General features: G+C 40.9%; 1 protein-coding gene across 9 annotated transcripts in view; it reads right to left on the bottom strand.

The window, feature by feature from the left end:
- Window positions 1–339: 339 nt before the first annotated feature.
- The window catches only part of PEAK1 (pseudopodium enriched atypical kinase 1), a 298,162-nt gene continuing 277,489 nt past the window's right edge, over window positions 340–21,012 (bottom strand). For all 9 annotated transcript variants that reach the window (XM_030814854.1, XM_030814851.1, XM_030814849.1 and 6 more), the window contains one exon: window positions 340–7,490. In XM_030814854.1, the coding sequence (XP_030670714.1) occupies window positions 6,327–7,490 (1,164 nt within the window). In that variant the 3' untranslated portion in view covers window positions 340–6,326. The remainder of the gene's footprint in view (window positions 7,491–21,012) is intronic.

Raw genomic sequence — 21,012 nt, forward strand, 5'->3', positions numbered from 1 at the left:
CTCAACATGCAGTACAAACCCAGGAAGCCTGCAGGTGACTGCTAGCAGGGGACGATCTCACACAGCAAACCTGCAGCCTTCTGAGGTCTGGGAAAAGCAGAATGCCTTTGCTTTCTCTTTGGGGCCTGATTTAGATTACACAGGGAATAAAGAGAAATATAATCCATGTCAGCGGGGGATGAGGACCCAGAGTGCAGAAGGCACACAGGCTGAAAGCCATCATTTCCTGTGTTATAGACAGGGCACCTACCCTGGGGGGACAAGACATAACCATGTCTGCAACCAAACCCTCCCCAGCATGTCAGTGTGGAAGAGTCGCCAAAAGGACAAGCATTTGTCTGTTTTTTAGTGTGTATTAAAATGAATTTATTTACACAGTAACATGATGCCACAGAGTACACAGCAAAGTACCACAGCAAACCAAAGGGGGGCGCCACTGGTGGCAGAGGGGACCTTTCAATGATAGATTTATACAACTTTACAATACGTAAGTAGAGGGGTGAAGCTCCGGAAAGAGCAAAAACAAGATTTTCAAATATAGAGTGTGGGCAGGGCCAGAGAGAATTAAAGAGAGATTGGAATGAGGACTGTCATGATTCAAATCACCAAGTAGAATGAAATCTTGCTTCTGTATTTGCCTCATGCCAAAATGCCCTGCATATCCTCAACAGAAAATCCCAACCCAGTGTGTTCATACATCACACTCTTTAGTTCTAACTGGTAAAGGAAGGGATAACCAAGTAGTATTTGGAGGAAGTTCCTGAAGCAGTGGGGTTTAACCTTTCAAAAATGAACCCTATGTCTGGTCCAACATTCAAGTTATCGTGAGTGTGGACACACACACTATCCACACACTAACGGGCAAAGTGGGTTTTCTGTACTACAACAACATTCGTAGCAAAATATATGACTCTGTAATTCTGCTAGGTTAAAAAATTTCCGACCTCTTTGGATTCCCTGAAACTTTCTTGATTTAAAAAACAAAACAAAACAAAACCATGGGGGTGGATGGGACACGTCAAGATAAAAAGCTGGAATAAACCCGGAGACTTTCTGGAGTGGGAAACATGTAATGGGATGTTGGGAATGCAGGCCCTTGCAGCCCACCTAGGTGGGGGAAGCTTCTAGCAGTGGGTGATGCAAAAATCTATTCTAATTTTAAACAGTTGCAGGGAGGGGGTGTTTAACAGCTGTATAGCACCTTGTACATTCTGGGCACTTATAGATATTAAATGATGGTGATGATGAATAGTAAACAACTCTGTAGGAAGGTTTATAAAAACGATTACAATTTATTAGGAAATTTCCCAAGAGTTCTTTAAACAAACCTATTAAAACTACCATATCTCTTTAAAAAAATCTTCCGCTCTCAGTATTATATGGATATGATGTTCTCAAGCTGAGGTTTGGGCAATAGCCACAGTCATGTCAAGGGGACATGGAAGAGTTCCTTCTCCTTAAATACTGAGGAACTTTTTATCTGCCAGGGCTTTCTTCATCTTCATCATCATCATCTTCTAATACACAAAATGGACTTCTTTTTAAAAAGGTGCTTTTCTGAGGATGGATTTATCAGCTAAATGCCTTGACATGGAATGTATGTGAACTCCCCTCCCATGGCATCTCGCACAGCTCACCCTCATCATCTTAGAAGCATCAGGATAAAAAGGCTTGATTTCTTTGGTATAATCTCTCCCAGGATCTTGCATCGCAACTCTTCTGGCTTCCCTTATGGCACCGTTTTTGGTCCATGGAATCCCCACTTTCGGCAGTGCTGTAAGCACGGACAGCTGGACTTCAGTGCGCACTTCAGCAAGAGCAGCACTTGGATTTGTCTCGGCACAGCACTTTCGGCCTTTGAGAATATGAGCTTCAATGAGGTAAAACTAATAACCTGGTTTTGTGGGCAGCCATCCTGTTCACTCATTAGGCTGGAGCAGAATTTTCAATCCTTATCAACTAGTGAGGGGAATGAAAAACATGCCAGGGTTGGCCCAGCAAGTCCAGTTTGTCTCACTCCTCTCCAAGAATGTTCATACTACATTTACACATCTAGAATCATTTGAAATATAGTGTAGTATCCTAAATCCATCTCTATTTCTGGGACTAGCCTGTACTTTTTCAGATCACTGCTGGTAAAATCTAGAAGAAAATCCTAATTGCAGTGAAATCTAGTGAAAATCCTAATTCCAGCAAAACCAAATGTCAGGTTACTTCCCAGAACCAAAGTATTCATAACTCAAAATTGAGATGCTTAGTAGGACCCAAAGATCTTTCCTGGAAACTTTTTTTTGAGACGAAGTCTCACTCTTATCTCCCAGGCTGGAGTGTGATGGCGTGATCTTGGCTCACTGCAACCTCTGTCTCTTGGGTTCAAGCGATTCTCTTGCCTCAGCCTCCCGAGTAGCTGAGAGTACAGGTGCCTGCCACCATGCCTGGCTGATTTTTGTATTTTTAGTAGAGATAGGGTTTCACCATGTTGGCCAGGCTGGTCTCAAACTCCTGACCTCAGGTGATCTGCCCACCTTGGCCTCCTAAAGTGTTGGGATTACAGGCGTGAGCCACCGCGCCCGGCCTGGGAACTTTATACTACTAGAAACTTTTAAGATATAATTTTTGGTAGTTTTACTCCCAGAAATGTCATTAATATTTCTAGAGCTTTAGATCTCTTGGCTTAGACTTTCCCATGTTTACAAACTTATTCTGAGTTTGGAAGCAAAACTGACCCCCACTTAATCTGACAATGGGATGCTACTCCAACTGTTAAAATCCTAACCAGTATGTTTTACTTCTAGCTCCTCAACAGCAGCAGGGTAGGTAGGATGAGTGCCTGTGCCCTCATCCCAACCCATACCTCACCCAGTTCATCTTCTGAGGGCAAATCTTGAAACTCATTGCCATATTCCTGGCTTCCAGTTCTAGCTCAGCCTAGGGGTTGGTGATTCTTATGTTGTCATTCCACAGGTTACAGTGACTTTTTCTCATCCTGCTGTTATTCTTCACGAATTGGCTTCTAGGCAACCCAGTAGTGTCCATATACCAAAAGGGCTCACCTCAGCCAGCACAGGAGGCTTCTTGAAGTTCTAGTCCTCTTTATGAAACATCCACTGAATTGCTTCCAAGACTAGGTTACCACTCTAACAAGGCACTCTGCTATACATTCAGTCTTGCTCTTGGCTACTTTAGCCACTGTTGTGTTTCTCTAGCACCCAAGTGTCACAGAGATTGTTCATGCTCATGTGGCTTAAGGAAAAGTTCCAATAGGAGCTTAATTGTTCAAACTCTCAATATAAATGGAAATCTCTATAGTATAGACTTCAATAGAAAACAATTTCCAATCAATATTGAAGGCAATAACTTCCTGTTACTTGAGAAAACGTAAAGTGCTATACTAGTCACAATTCAAACATATATATATATATATATAAAATGTGTGTGTATGTGTCTACAGAGGGTAGGATTTCTTTCCAGTTGATGAACAAATTCAAAGTTCCTACCACAATTAAAATGAAAAATATTTGTGATAATGTTAAACTGACTGAATTTCATTTTTTTTTTTGGAAAAATATTCTGAAGACCAACTCATGTAGTACTTTTTGCCTAGAAATATAGTTTCTTTCTCTATTCTGCTCTAACCTGTAACACCCTCTTCCCTCTCTATCTCACATTCTTTGGCCATCACCCAGAGAAAAATTAATCTAGCCACCTGTCTCTGGTAAGCCTGAGGCTTTTCTCTGGCTAGTTTGCATTCATCTTTTGCCCTTAACAAATCTGAATATAAAAACAGTACTAAAAACATCTGATGTGAAGAGGTGCTTGGTTTACCAGTGCTGTAAGATAATGGTAGTGGAGGTGTCCATGCTTATTATACCATGGAGTTAAAGAGAAGACTGGATCCAAATCATAACAGAAAAAGAGAAAGAAAAAAAAAAGATATGTAGAGACATAACAAATAGAGGGACCAGGAAACATTCTGCATTAAATATGTAACCTCATTAAATAGTCAACATTCAAATTTACATGGGCAAGGCACCACGAACGTGACATTGAGAAGGTATATCTCAATATGCAAGCCATTGCAAGATGGGAGATGGGGGAGGTTAAGGGAATGTGCTGGCTGACATGGTCAGTGGTCTGTGTGCTGCCACTTCAGTGCATAATCAGGCAAGGAGTTATGTGCACATGGTCTATGCTAAGATGAACCAAACACCAACCTTCAAGGCAAGGCGCGGCCATGCCACAGGACACCAAGAGCGGACTGCTGGCCTGCAGCAGCATGCCCACTCCATGGCCATTCCTAGGAGCAGAGCCCTGCACTCTGGCTAGACGAGGCAAGACTCTTTGTGGGCTAACCAGCCTTCTTTCCTGTGAGTCCTATATTGCTGGCCAGGGGATAAGGACATTCTCCAAATAGAGCCTCACATACTCCAATCACTTAAAAAAATAATAAGAGCACAATAAAATACATTATTTTCCTTTCCTGATCCTCTTTGATATACATGAATCACATGAAAGGCTGTTAAAAATGTTAAAAGTTTAGAAATTTCCAAGGCCACTAATGTGCTATGTAAGTAATACTGCACAATCAGTCTTGGCTTTAAGGAAACTCTGCACTGGTAGATGAGGAACCTCAGGGCTCACTCACCCACTAGGCACAGAGAACATGTCTGTCAACCCTGCCACAGGTTGCTTCTCTAGAGGCCTGGCCTCTGCTTCCAGCATGCGTGTGCACGCACACATGGGCACACAAGTGTACACACACATTGTTCGAGTGACTCTTGGGATTTCAAGGTCCAAGTAAACACATACTCACAGTTTTGAATAAAACAAGCACAGGTGCACACGTGTATACACACACACACACATACACACACACACACCCCAGTGGAAGGAACGCTCATCTCTTAGCGCAAATATGTGCCCAGGGAAGAAGGGGGAAGGTTTCTGTAGACTCGCTTCAGGTGAAGTTGCAACATAAACACTGTAATATACAGCTAAAACAAATACATACAAAAATTGCACATATATCCATAGAAGGGGAGCACAGGCTGCACACACGGTGAACAGCTCTCAATCATCCACCTCAGCAATCAGAATTCCTGTGAGCTGTCCTCCAGAGCCATTTTAGAGAGAGTAAGAAGGAGCAATGAGCCACTTACACTGGGAGGCAGTCTCTCTAGAAGAGGTCAACATTCTAAGGAGGTCAGCAGTCTCATCGGTGGCCTTCTTCCTCTCCCCTGCCTACGGCCATCCCAACAGCCCACCTCACTGTGCCCTCTAAAGGAGATCTTAGAGCTCCACTGACAGCTATTTCATTCAGGGCAATTGTTTACAGCATTTGGTAAACTAGTTAACACTGGCTACTGATAGAAGGGAGCTGGCCAATTACTGCTCGGGGAAAACTGCAAATGCTGACAGTTCTGACAGTAATCAAAGGGTACTTTAAACTCTGTTCCCTGATGGCCCCTAGAGAATTGCACATGCAAGAAAATCATCTCATGCCCTGCCAGCTATTTATAAGCTCTGAACTGCACTCCACCCTGCTGAGGCACTGGTGACACCACCTTGGGTCAGCTCTGTAATGGGCCACAAGTGGCTGATAAATCCAAACTTCACTGGCAAGTGGGGACAGAGTGGAGAATCAGGCAGTGGCAGCAGAGGGGAGACTATTAGGGCTGTCCTCCATGCAGTGCACATACTTACAGATAATGGCAATGAAAATGGGTCTATGACCCAAGGATGGGATCTCTCCTTTTCTTTCTACTCTCTCTTGGAACAAAGGATATAGTCCCTGGTAACCAAAACTGGGCCGATGCTAAGGATGGCAGTTCTGCCTAGTAAGTCAGTTGCTGACACCTTAAAGGAAGAGTCTGTTGCCAGAGTCTACTGGGTCATGGTAGAGACTGGTTAAGTCTGTCTACTGCTAGTGAGAATACTTGGTGCTAAAAAGATAGGTGATATCCAGAATTATGGAGGAAATGGACACAGCTCACTGGCTCACTGAGTTCATACCAAAGAAGCTGTCCCTTCAAGAATATGGATTTTCATTTTTACCTGCATTTATGGGACTATTAGGATAGAACGTGTTTCAAGGGAAGGCAACCGCAAGTTACTGCATCTGAATTTCTGTAAAGTTAAGACAGACTCAGCTTCTCATTCAATCTGGGGCAGTGGATAACCTTTCTGAATGCACCCACTTGTTCATGGACAGGGATAGAGGTTTGTCTTTCTTCTTTCCTTGAATTTGGAGTGAGCACTAGGAAGGGGAAGTGCATGGGTGACACGAAGAAGGTGAAGATGTGGTAAAAGCATCATCCAGGTACACATTAACGGTGCTGCAGAATTTTCACAATACAACTGAGGGAGTCTGTAGTGGCAAAAGCCAAATACTGAGCACAAAGCCAGTCCTCAAGGCTGATCCCACCTTCCCTGTCCAGGGACTTCTCAGCAAACTTGATCATGAGCAGTGTTCGCTTGATGTCTAGCCAGTTTTGGAGCAGGGTGTTCCTCTGTACTAGGCTAGGGCAGGCAGTGAAAGTCTGGAAGAGATCTTCGCGGGGGCCCCAGAGCAGACACTGGAGGATGCCTTTGGCGTCTGAAATGAGGATCCGCTCAGAAGGGTTGGGATTCAGGAGGCAGCTGGCCAGCTGCTGCAGACCCCGGGAGTAGGGGGAGCGGAATGGGATGCGAGGCAGGTCTGCTCGTGTGTATTCCCTCTCCTTCAGCTCTGGGTTCTCATCAAAGGGGTTGGGTAGGTGCAGCATCTCATAGATGAGGATGCCTGTCTGGAACTCATCACACTTTTTATATTGGGTAGCTGTTATGATCTCTGGGGCAAGGCGAGACTGGTCCCGGAGGATCTCGGGGTCCAGCAGATGGCTCTTCTGCTTGGCCTGAGAGAAGTTGCTCACGATAAGCCTAGTGGGATAAGATGAGGTGGGGCTGAGCTCTGCAGGCCAAGAGCCTTGGGCAGTCCCCCCAGGCTGGTAGTGGACAAGTAGCAGGTTCTCCAGGCGTAGATCGCAGTGAGTGACATGGTAGGGTTTGAGGTGCTCAAGACCAGAGCATAGCTGTAAAAGCAGCAGACACACCTGCCTCTCATACAAATCAGGGCTTTTCCCATGCTGGGCCAGAGAGTCTCGCACAAAATCAGCCACAGTAAGACATGGAACCTCCCTGGTGATGACCACAACATGGCTCCTCTGCTTCTTGCTCATGACTCCCTGATTCTCTTTCTGGGATGATGCTGCTTCAGAACAGGGCTTTGGGTTTTTCCCATCCGTTTCTCCTTTGGATTCTTCTTCAGTCTCTTCCATGCCATCCTCATCCTTTTCAGGGTCATCTGGATCCTCCCAGGGAAGCAGACGGTTAGGGACTTCAGCAAGGAAATGACCACAGTCCTGCTGAATGTTAAAATGGACAGCCAGACTCTGCCGGACAGCCAAGCTGTGATAATACTGCTGAGATTCTTTAGCTTTGCTCTTACAGATCTGAAAGATAATAAAACAATTTAAAACTCACACTCTCATAACCAGGTTTACGATATATCAGGGAGGATTAACTGGAAGGTGACTGGTTAGGGACAAATAATCATATAGTAAAGTTGTTAGCAAGGCTTGCCCCATGTTAAGTGACAATAATAATGGTGGTAACCATTTCTCATGGTTGTCTACACGCCAGGCTGTGGTGAGCACTTTATGTGTACCATTTTTAGTCCTCACATTAACCTTTCAAAGTAGATTGAGAATCTAAGAATTTAAAAAAGAAAAAAAGCCCAGAGTTATGTGTGCAAACCTAAGTTTGTTTAATGCCAAAGCCTGCTCTTTCCACTATAACCTTGCACCTCATCAGAACAACAATGACAAAATAATTTTTTACTTACTTCTGTAGATGTTTGTAGCTCAGACTGATACAGCAGGCCAATGGACTCATAATGGAGACCAAAATACCTTATTTAATCACCCATCACCCTTTGTGTCAACATCTCACAGGTTAGGAGAGTGATATAACATTGGCCAGGTAAACTGTGGGTTTTCCTAACTTTTCAATGAATGTCATTGTGATGGTCACAACACTGGCACTCATAGTTCACTGGTAGGGTTGAGAGAGTCACTGGTCTGATCTAATCAGAACAAACCCAACATTTCAATGGTGGTTTTCTGAGTTTTATGCTTTCTCTTAACAGGCCTCATTTAATACCCACTATTGAGGCAATAAGACCTTTCATAAAGAACTTTATTAAGTGGTTATGGATCAAGGAAGAATTTTTTTGATCAAAAAAAGTTAGCCAAGAGTTCTACATACTGTGACGATTGTATTTCTACTCTTAAGGGGTTATCGAAGCAAAAAGTAAGTAAAACCACCCCCAAATGGGTTATCCTCATGCTATAGAGAGGCTGACAGTGGAAGACTCAGTTTCTAATACTAGTTCATGGATCATAATAGTCTGGTCTGGAGTCTGCTCCACAGCCCTGTTAACTGAGGGTCATTCTCTGCTCTCCCTCCTCAGCAGAGGCACACTGCCACATGTTACAAATATCAAAGGCTCCCAGCAACATGCACTCTCTGTAGTGTTTACACTGCTTGTTTATTACAATAATACAGAAAAGCAAAATTTAAAAAAGCAATTTCTAGTCATTTTTATTTAAAAAGAAAAATGTATACATTCTTAGGAAGATTCAGATAGGACCCAGTTCTGAGAAGCAGCACATTCTGATTTCCATTCAAATAGATTAAAAAAAAAAAAAGATCAAAGGCAAGGGAGTCTCAACGGAGAAAAGCATCTATCTCTCTCTCTCTCTCTTATTCTCTAGTTTATCATATTTATTACAGTTAAAGAGGCTTGATATCAGTGACCAGTGCCATGGAAATCTATCTTTCTGTCTGTCTGTCTGTCTGTCTGTCTGTCTATCTATCTATCTATCTATCTATCTATCTATCTATCTATACCTGAGCACAAGCTCCTTCAAGTCTTCTACTACCTATCTAATTCAGTTTGAGGATATACTAAGTATTTCTTTTTTAAGCAAACTTCTGGTCTTGAACAGATGTCTCCAGCCTGAGTTCAAGTTCAAACATATATCTTTCAGAAAATATTATCTCTGGAAAGCTCTCGAAGTCTTAGTATATGCAGTATAATATGTAATCCTATATGTTCATCAATCATAACATTTGTTATTTTTATAACTGCACTGTTGGCAATATTTCACATTTAAGTGTTACCAGGTATTTAAAAATTCTATACTAGTCATTGTTTAGTTGTATAGGAGTTGGATCCAGCACATGGCACCATTAACCCCATTGCCAGTTAAATTTGCTCAATATTACATTGTCTTCTGGAATGAAAGCTCAAGGGTCTCAATTCTTCATACCACTAAATTTAGCTGAATCAGATTGGATGGTTAAACTCTAGCTATTACATTATAAAAAAGGACACTCCCCAATGGCTTGGGAGGCCTGGGATTTAGCTTTGCTACTAGCTGTATAACCTTGGGCATTTCACTAATTTCTCTGGGTCTCAGTCTCCCTATTAAAGGAGACAATATGAAGAACACTGAAATCTACTTCACAGGGCAGTTGTGAGGATTAATTGGGATCAAGTATATAGAGTACATCTGTAAACTACAAAGTTGTACAAATGCAACACTGATAATGACTAAAGCAGTTAACAACTTGCAAATGTCAAACTAATGCAATCTTAGAGAATCCTAATTTTTTGAAACAACGAGCAAAACAGAAAAATAGATCTTTATTTTGAGTCCCGCCAGCCACTTGCCACAGCAGTGAGGCTCTCTGACCACAAGTTTGATAGGGGACAGACAAAAAGAAACTGCTAACATTCAATACCTCCAAGCCAGGGTCAGCCCTGACAAACAAGTTAACACCAGCAGTATGTTAGAATCCAAGAGAGGGCAACCTAAAGCTATGAGAGACAATTGTTTGGCCAAGTCTAGTTTTAACTATGTCAAGTCAGGCTGAAAAAAAAAATTGTGACCTTGTAGTTTAACATTAGAAGCAGAGAAGGTATTCTAATTGTGACTAGTATTTTAATTGTGATATTCTAATTATATCTAGACATTCACACAGACACACACATTTTTATAAGGTCCTCCAGAGCTTTGTGAGTAGACAAGAGTGTGGATACTACAGTAAGAATTTATGTTTAGCTTCACAGATCTACTTGAGATAAAGGATCAAAGTGATTTATGAAGAAGAAATGATAAATTGTTCCACGATTTTGGATGCTCTAAAGGAAAATGGTCTCCCTAGATAGCCAACCTGAGTGGGCAGCACTTTCTTATCTCTTCATTTTATAATACATAGACAGGTTGAAGAATAGTGAGACACTCTAGCTTTAAGAGCAAAGGCAAAAGGGAGAAGACTAGAGTGTAAAAGAGGAGGGAAAAAGAGTGATTTTACTTGGTTCATAACCCTGAAAACAGTTATAACCCAAACACAGACCAATGGAGATTTCCATAATAGGATTTTGCTTGATGGGTATCTCATAAATCTTTATTATGGAGCCTGCAATGATGTTAATTTAGGTAGGAGTATTATATTATTCTAGGTACCACATTGTAGCCATTTTTCAAATATTAATAACTCCTTTAGTTAAAAAAAAAACCTCAAAATGACCTCACTTCAGATAATAAATTTCTAGTTCAAAAGTTATTTCAGAAAACAAACCAATTTTTCAGAACAAATGGATAGGGTTCTTCCTGTCAAATTTTTTCCTTCTGCCCTTACCCAGTATTTTCTCTACCAGGGATTAAAGTAACTTCTTCTTGGCTCTCATTATCTTTCTTGAAAAGAATTCACATTCCTTCTTTATAAAGAGTAGCTGGCATCTCAAGAGTAGCAGGAGGAATCTCAAGAAAGATTCTACTTGTTCATGCCAGCTATTCTTTAATCTATAAATGATTACTTCAGGACTCCTCCTAGGACCCCCAAAATTTAAAAATAGGAATAAAAATAAACTAGAACTGGAATGGTCCCACATCTTCATTAAACATTCCCCTCTCTAATAGAGGAAAAATCACCTCATATTTGCCTTGGCTATGTTTGGGAAAATCTACTTAAAATGCTGTGAATTTGGCAGATTCTGTGCTGTCTATATTTTCTGAAAGGCAAGAAAAAATGCTATGAGAGCCTGAGCCACAGTGACACTAGAGGGAGCTGCAATATCAACATCCAGGAGTCATTTACTTATAAACTGTGCAGCAGGAGAACAAAACCAGGCTGCTGAAGGCTGAATATTCTTGTAAAATACACCATAGGGCCTCTTTCTGGGTAAGCTTTTGTTTCTATGATGGTGGCAATACCAAATGCATGCCAAGGGAACTCCTCGTGTGAAGAGCACAGACAGGAAGAGAAGCCCATCCTGGGCACAGGAACCCTCGCCCACTTGCCAGCTCACAGGAAATGCCCGCTTGAGCTATTCTCCAAAGGAGTCAGAGGAACATCAAAAGGGCCAGCCAGCCAGCTGGTATATACATATGCACCAGCATGAATAACCTACAGTTGCAAAAACAGAGGCTTGAAGGGAAACTGGATGCTTGTCTGGGTTAATAAAGATCAGTGAGGACAGAGAAGGGAAAAATATTAATTCATTATCAATTGATCATTCAAACAAGTATCTCATGGCTCCTGAGCACTTCCCATCTGTAAAACACAGCATCCTGAAGCATTCTGACCAGATTCCTAAATACAGGGAGTGGGGACCCTTTAACCACTGATAAATTATCTGTTGGAAAACTGGGGGAGAGGGGAAACAACATATTGTCTTCTAGAATCATAGCCAAATTACCCTCTCCTGAGACCTTCTCAGACTCGGGTCAAAGAACTCAACATTTACAATCTTAGCAGGGAAACAGAGCTTGAAAATGGTTCCTCATGCACAACCTGAAAAGTTTAATTCCAAACATACATTTCGGTTCAGGGGCTCATTTTCCATGTTGCTCATGACAACTGCCCTGCATACCTTTGAGGCAAATTTGTCATTAAAAAGCATTTATGTTTGTAATAACTTCAACCTAGACAGCTAACTTCTAAAAAGTAGACCGCAGGGGCTTTGACTGTAAAGTCCCATTAAAAATAGCTGGGGAGAAGATAGTGCTGTTTAACACTACTGAACCTTTCAGAATGATCACAAAGCCTGGGACCTGTGAGAGGACATACCTCTTGATGCTCTCTCAACAACATATACTCTGTTTAAGGCAACTAAGTCAGAGGGATGGGGGAAAGGTGGACCTGTGCAAAACTGGATGATATGACTATGGAATTAATCTGTCGTTGAATGGCACGGTGTTACCCATTCTTCTTCATTGACCCTTTTTCCCAAAGGTTCCCTAAAGTGCTGGTATTTGGAGTGCCTGCTCTCCATTCTAGTTTTTCATTGACAAGATCTCTTCAGCAAGCTTGCTCATGGCTTCAACCATGTCATATACGCTACTGACTTCCGTATCTACATTTGTAACACACACTTGTCTTTGGGCTTTAGGCTCATCTATACAATGACCTACTTGATTTCTTCCCATATATGTCCTAACCCATAGATTACTTAAAGTCAACATAACCAAACCTGAACTCTTCGTCCCACCAAACTCACTGCTTTCCCAGTACTCCCTCTCCTGATGAATGGCTTTGTTACCTGGATGAGAAACCAAATTCACTTTGGATTTCTCCTGCATCTTCACTCCCTATGGCTAATTAATTACCAACTCTTATTGATTTTTCTTCTAAATAACTCTCAAATTATCCTCTTTTCTCCATCTCTATTGCTACCTTCATCACTTGCCTGGACAACCACAAAAGCTTTCCAACTGATCTGCCTGCCTCTTAATGTGATCCCCTCAAATACATCTTCCACATGGCTACAGAGCCATTAAAAAGCAACAGCTGGTATTTCCTCCTTATTTAAATTTCCTAGCGGCTCCGCTTTATCCTCATAGGAGAAAGTCCTGGCCTTGCCTCCCTTTCCAGTCCTACTTCCCACCTGTGTTCCATTTGCTCTTACTATATTGAGCTATCTGCAGCCAGCCACCCACTCTACCCTCCAGGTGCTCTCTCAGTTTGGGGCTCCTTGTCACCCCTCATCTGTCTGAGGGATTCCTACTTCTTTTAAAGCCCTTCTCAGGCATTATTTTTATCAGAGAGAGGAAGTGCTAAATACCCTAAACCTCCTTTCTGTGTTACTTCTATATCTTGTACATATCTCTATTATTGCAGTTATCACATTTTTTATCTTTAAAAAATTTTTGTTTTTTATAATTTTTTTCAATTTTATTTTAGATTCAGGGGGTACATGTGCAGGTTTATTACCTGGGTATATCTCATGATGCTGTGGTTTGAGGTACAACTGATCCCATCACCCAGGTACTGAACACAGTACCCAACGGTTTTTCAACCCTTGCCCCCTTTCCTCCCTCCTCTGACATTTGTTTGTCTATCTTACAAGCAGATACTTGTATCTTTAGGGCCTAGCACAGAGCAAGGCATGTAGTACTTGCTCCACATGTCTGTAAAAGATTCTGAGAAAAGGCAATATCTGATCCAGTGCTGCCATAGGGCTTATTTACTCGGAACAGGTAGAATATATGAACAGCTTTTATGAAACAGATAAAAGTTGGCAAGGTGACGGGGTGGGGGCAATGGCAGAAAAATCTGAATAATAAACACTCATGAATGACCTGACTACACAAATGAGTGAAATCTGATCAGTGAGGGCTGTCTGTTGAGTCCAGGCTGCCCTGGGGGCTTGCTGATTTTGCACTGCACAAAACTATACAAAACAACATGGCTTTTTGTCATTTGATTCAATTTTCTCTCCTTTGCCCCAAAGAAAGCAATAATAACAAAATATAAGACTCTTCAAAAATATTCTACATTAGGTCTGATTTTTCCATTATGGGCCCAGTATGCCTTCAGCCTACCTCCAGTTTATCAGCAGGGAATCTCATTTCCATCTCACTCTATCCATTTTATAGTGCCTCAGTGAACCTTAAGTGAGATGGATGCTATAGGGAATGAATTGTGGAGGGACAAAAATGAGAAACATTAAAGATCACACACATTACACCATCTGTGCCATTTTGTCACATCACACAAAAGTACAACTGCAAATGGGAGTGAGCATAGAATGAAACCCTGCAACTTCTAAATTGATATCCAGTATTTGGTATAACCCCACTCTAAGAATACAGGCTGATCAGTGATTGACCTCAATTCCTTGATCTGCCTAGGAGGAGTATTGCTATACTTGCTGCTACAGAGCTAAGACCCACACACACTCAATGCTGTTACAACTATATTCAAAATAGATTAAGTGTTTAATATATAAAATGCTGTGTGGGCCCAAAGTACTCAGGACTCCATGTTGTAGGAATCTGCTATGAGAACTGTTGGGTAGGCCAGGTAATTTACAGCTTGAATTGCTGCAAAAATGTTCACATGCCCAAGAAAGTGATTTTGGATCCTAGAAGAGAAATTCAAGAAGGCAACTATGTAAGATTTCACCATTTTATTTGTGACTTGTACTCATCAAAGCTTTTCACTCTCCCACTCAGCATGTGTGTCCAATGAAAATAACTTGTGTTCCTGAGCCAGTAATTTAGGCTGACAGAAGGATGCCCAGGATATTCACACTAGAGAAACTGAGGCAGAGAGTAGTCCAATAACCAGCGCAGGGCCCACATTAGGAATTCAATTAACTTGAATTCCAACTTGTGATTCTCAACTATATCCTCTCACCTCATTAATTAAAGCCATGCTCCCTTTTCCTACCAGACAACTCATTTTGATTCCAGGTTTACACAAACATCCAAAACCTCTCCTTCCTAAATCAATTCCCAGTTGAGACTCAGGCGCTTCTGTATGCACTGAGCCTGAAACAAAATGGACACCAAAGTAGGATGGCCATGAGTATGTGTAGTTGGCTGCTGATCAATCACTTTCTGTAAAGTTTCACTGTTAAAAATATTTATTTTGAATTATGAAAGTGGAAGTGGTTTCCCCTCTAGTTTTTTCCTCACCACTAAGCCAGTAATTAATTGCCTGTATATATTAATTACTATGTTAAGTAATGCTTGATGGGTATCTCATAAATCTTTATTATGGAGCCTGCAATGATGTTAATTTAGGTAGGAGTATTATATTATTCTAGGTACCACATTGTAGCCATTTTTCAAATATTAATAACTAGTCGTACTAGTTGTAAATTTCTACCAATCATAGTTGTTCCTGTAATGCTTTTTTGTTTAGTATCTTGTTTTGTCAGCATTCACCCAAGTGAGATAAACGGAGACTCTGGAGTCAAAAATGCAGTAAAAGATGCTGGTCTCCACAGTTCACCTCTACATTATTACAAGCTTTTAACAAGATTCTGGCATAGCTGGAAGAAAGGAAGCAGCCCCACTTTTGTAACAGGGAAGTGTACATCTTTACTGAGTTTTGTGTGCTCTATCCTTGAGAACAAAGACTGGGACTACTTTAAAGATATCTACTATCCCAATTCTGGAACTGTTGGAAAAGAACTCAAAAATTTGTACTTTTTGCTTATGTGAAATTTTTAGCACCCTCTTCAAAGTAACTGCATCCAAATTTCCTCTGTGGTCTCACATGGTAGTACTTTTTATAAAATGATCTCATAAGTGCAATGAAAAAACAGTATCTCAGTGATACTGAGCCATAATTTTGCCAACTGTCCATCCTGATTCTAAGCAAAAGGCTGTCATTTTTCCATTAAGAAGCAACACTGAGACACAGCAAGTTCAGTTTACTGCCTCAGGCATGAAATAATAGGAGAGGTTCTACCTAGGAGTCAGGAGGTAGCCTGCCACAAAGCTGGTGTGCCCATGGAGAAGTGATTGTTCCTCTCTGGCCTTAGTTTCCCACTGTGTAGAATGGTGAAGGCCCTTCTAAAATTGGCTTTAGTCTACTATGAGGATATGAGGGAATAGTCTACTATGGATTTAGATATGAGGATTTAGTCTACTATGAGGATATGAGGATTATGTGCTTGGTCAGTGCCTACCCAGATTCTTTGAAAGGGAAAAAGCAAGGTAGATTTTTATTTAGAGAACAGGGAAGTTAAGTTCAGACTTAAGTTTATGTTAAGTTTTACTTTGAGAGCAGGAATATTTAAGTTAACGGCTGGAGGCCAGCTAATATATAGCCCACAGAGACAGACAACGCAATCTGCTGGGTGGTGGCTCACCAAATGGGGAAGAGAGGGTAAAAGAAGATATGGACGAGATGGAAAATGGGAGTTGAAAATTGAATATTGTTTGGAAATCAATTTGGCTCTTCTTTCACCAAAACATTTATTTAAAAAGTAGGCTGTGCTCACTGCCTCCACAGCTTCCTCTTCCTATTCGCTCTTTAACCACTGTGTCTGGCATTCACCCCAATTATTACCAACATTGCATTTTCTTGAGGCTTACAAGACATTAAATTCTTGCCTTCTTCTGAGTCTTCATTCTGCACAAGCCCTCTGCAACCTTGGACTCTCTGGCCTGTAGGGCCCTGCCTTTTGCTACAGATTTTCCAATTGCTCCTGCTTTGGGTCACTTAGATGTATGGGCCTTTTCCCACTTTGCAGACTCTTCCGTTACAATCTCATGTAGTCCCACAGTTTCAACTAAATCAAGTCTATGACCACATTTCTAGGCTTGAGCTCTCTTCTGAGTACCAAACCCGTATTTTTACCTGGATCCTGGGGTTCTCTCAACTTGGCTGCCCTATGGGCATATCCCATTGAGATCTTATCTTTCTGGCTTTTCTGATTCATATTTCAACCAATGGCATCACCATTCTCTTGGAGGTTGTTCTACCTTGAAATTTTAGCATCACTGCCCTAATCCCATACTCACCAGACATGGTCTACTGCCTTCCTCAGCTCTGCCCCTTCTTTTCCTTTGCCTTACATCAGGTCTCATTTTACCTGGACTACTGCAATAGCATAATGACTGGCTTCCTTGCTTCCAGTCCTTCTGACCTCCCTTACCATGGTTGTCATCCAAAATCTTATGTTATTTCTGTTTAAAAATACTTAGTGGCTTCCCACAAAACACAAAATAAAGTCTAACCTCTTAAGCTCATCACTCAAATCTCTAAATATGTTCTCTAATCTCTCCGTAGCCTAATTTTCCACTATTCTCTCAATGTACTGCATTTACCACAAAGAATAGCAAAGTGGATACAAACGGCCCTTTCTTATTGGCCCCAAGATAAGTGTTAATAACTTATTTCATTCATTAATCTTCATTTATCTTTACATCTCTGCATACCACTCTGAAATTTCATTATAATCTGTTTTAAGAGCTATTATTTATGCCTTTGTCTTTCTCACTGGAATATAAGCTTCTTGAGGGCAAGGCTTTTGTTTCATTCATATGTATTTCTGTAAACTACAACAAATATCACAATGTTTTATACAGTAAACATTTTTTGGAGGGTAAAGAAATACTTATTGAGTGCCAACTATGTACGTGATATTATAATAGATGCTAAGGATATAAGAATTAATAAGCCATGGTCCCCGCCATGGAAAAGGTCAGGTATAATAGTGGGGAGAGGGGAGAGGAAGCATGTTTTTGTTTAATTATACAACTGTCTCATGATAATGCAATGATTAAGAAATCCAGTAGGTATAGCGTGCAACATGTGCTTAGAAAATTAAAGAAGAAAATTCAGAGCTGGATTCTTTAAGAACACATAGGAGCTTTCTAAGTATGTGAAAAGGAAGGAATAACCAACTTTTACTAAATGCTTAACTTTGTGCCAAATGATGCTCTCAGCACTGTGTGTGTGTGTGTGTGTGTGTGTGTGTGTATATATCACTATATACATATTAACTTCTGTGATTTTTTACAATGGTTTTAAGAAGACCTGAAGTATTTTTTCCATTTTACAGATAAAGACACTGGAAATAGAAAAGGCAAGTAATAGCCAAGGTAACAGCTAATATGTAGCTAAAGCACAGATTTAAACCCAGGTCTGTCTGACTTAAAAGCCTAAATTCTTAGCCACTTTGTTAACAGTCCTCACATTTTGTACATAGGAACGAACCACTTGGGGTACTTGCTACAAATGCAGTTTCCAAGGCCTTACTGCCAGCCATTCTCATTCTGTAGGAAATGAGATTTTTAATGAGGATCCCTCAGGTGATTCTGAAATAGGTCACAGCAGATCACAACGCAGAAGTTCTTTATTGTATTATACTGCCTCCCAGGAGACGAGCAGTCCAGATAGAGGAACCAGAGCGTGCAAAAGCCGAGTAGCATTAAACAGGTGCTGTTTATAATTGGTATTAGAGGATGGGACTACAGAGATGAATAACTAAGGATACCTGTTTTCAATAAACTTAGTGTTAAATGGTCCAAAATCTCTGATTTTTGTTTTTTTAATTGAAAAGACATTAGGACATCCTTTTTTAACTAATCAAAATAACTGTTACCACCTTAACATAGGAATTATTTGAGTATTACCATTTTGTAGGTCAATTTTCTTAAAGTTATGATCATGTTATTGGTATTCTGCTACTTTCATGTGACATCTAAAAAATGTTTTTCATAATTTTACATAGTCTTCATAATTACTGCTTTTAGTAGCTACAAACATTCCATTGGACTTATGTGCCATAATTTATTATATTGGTTCCTTAATATAAGGTACCTAGTTTGTTTCCAATTTTTGGAAGTATTTAAATTCTTGAAGCTGTCTGTAGCTTTCTCTCAAAATTTTAAGGAAAAACAAAGATGTTTACATCTCTGAAGTAACGAGAAAGAATATCTAAGTGCAGAACCTATCTAAATATGCTCAAGCCAAAGCCTAATGTTAAGAAAGAATAACAGTGAGTGATCTATAAAATGTTGAGCAGCAATTTTCCATTATTGTTAATAACAATAATGCATTATTTTATATGTACTTTACAGTTTATAAAAGCAGTTTCACTACATAAACACATGTACTATAACAATCATCTGAGGTAAGTAGGGCAGTTAATATACACTGATGTGAAAACCAAGAGAGGCGCATGACTTGCACAAAAATATACAGTGATATCTTCAGAACTTGGACCCAGGTCAGCTGACTCCAAAGCTCTTTATTCAGTGCTGTGATGCCTCTTCATTTAAGACCAATACAAATAATAAAGCTAATCATGTTGAATGAAGATTAGAATAAATATGAAAGAGGAAAACCTTCAAATCCAGGAAAAGTCCTGAGTTAAAACCACTTACTTTATAACAAAGACAAACATGACACCTGCTATGGACAGAATTGTCTCTCTTCCCAACCTCTTCATATGTTGAAGCCCTAGCCTACAATGTTACTGTATTTTGGAGACAGGGCTAACAAGGAGGTAATTAATTAAAAGAGATCATAAGAGTGGGGCCATGATGTGACAGGATTAGTGTCCTTCTAAGAATAGACACTGGGGCGTGCTTGCACATGCTTCTTGTGTTCTCTCTCGCTCTCTCTCTCTCTCTCTCTCCCTCTCTCTCTCCCTGTCATGTAAGGGCACAGTGAGAAGGAGGCTATCTCTAAGCCAGGAAGGGAGCCCTCACTAGAAGCCAAATCAGCTAGAACCTTGATCTTGGGTCTTCCAGCCTCCATAACTGTGAGAAAATAAATTTATCCTTTTCAGTCTATGGTATTTTGTTATGGCAGCCTGAGTAGAATAAGATTTTGATACTGAGAAATGGGGTGCTGTTGTAAAAATACTTTAAAAGGTAGAAGCAGCTTTGGAATTGGGTAGAGGCTAGAAGAGTTTTGAGATGCATGTGAGAAAAAGCCCAGATAACCATGAACAGACAGTTGCTAGAAATACAGATGCTAGGGGCGATTCTGATGAGGTTTCTGATAGTAACAAGGAACATTATTGGAAACTGGAGGAAAGGGAATCCTTGTCATAAAGTGGCAAAGAACTTAGAAGGACTGTGTTTTGTAGAAGACAAAACTTGCAAGACATGAAATTGAGATTTCTAAGCAAAGTGAAGGAGTGGCTTGGTTCCTCCTGACTGCTTATAGTAAAATGTGAAAGGAGAGAGATGAATTGAAAAAGGAATTGTTGAGCAAAAAGAAACCAGAACGTGAAGACTTGGAAAATTTGCAGTCTATCCATACTGTGAAAACGGTGAGGCCGGGCATGGTGGCTCATGCCTGTAATCCCAGTACTTTGGGAGGCTGAGGCGGGTGGATCACTTGAGGTCAGGAGATCGAGACCGGCCTGGTCAACATAGTGAAACGCTGTCTCTACTAAAAATACAAAAATCAGTGGGTGTGGTGGCGGACGCCTGTAATACTAGCTACTTGGGAGGCTGAGGCAGGAGAATCACTTGAACCTGGGAGGTGGAGGCTGCAGTGAACCGAGATCGTGTCACGGCACTCCAGCCTGGGTGACAGAGTGAGACTCCATCTCAAAAAAAAAAAAAAAAAAAAGTGAAAGCTTGTTCTAAGAGAATACCAAGGGTGTGGCTAAACAACTATTTGATAAAGAGAAGATGGATATGACTTATGGACTTAACCAGCCATCTCAGCACAAGTCAGGGATAATAATGGGATTATACCAGCAAAGACACTGCCAGTTTGAATTAAAAGGGACAAAGTGGGACAAAATAAAGGAAGGCTACTGAACTTGGATTCTACAGGACTAGCCCAGAGAGCTATTTGGCTGCAAACATGTACTATTCTTCAAGGAAAGGGAAGAATGATCCTGAAAGTGATACAGAAACATCAGGGCTGCTTTTCCCACCAAAGGACCAGCAGGCAAGGCTGTTCCATCCTCAGTTTCAAAGGGTGAACCTGCCTCTTGAGATCTGGTAGGCTAGGATAACCATGACCAGTGCCTCAGTATTGGGCCACTATGCGGAGCCATGGTGGTGATGCTGCCACCCCAGTGGGTTTGCAGGGGAGAGTATCAAACCAAAGAGGATGATTCTTGGGCTGAAGATTTAATAGAACTTGACTTGCCATGTTTTGGAATTGCTCGGGATTTATCACTCCTTCCTTCCT

Source organism: Nomascus leucogenys, chromosome 6 (genome assembly GCF_006542625.1).
Source record: "Nomascus leucogenys isolate Asia chromosome 6, Asia_NLE_v1, whole genome shotgun sequence".
Lineage (NCBI taxonomy): Eukaryota > Metazoa > Chordata > Mammalia > Primates > Hylobatidae > Nomascus > Nomascus leucogenys.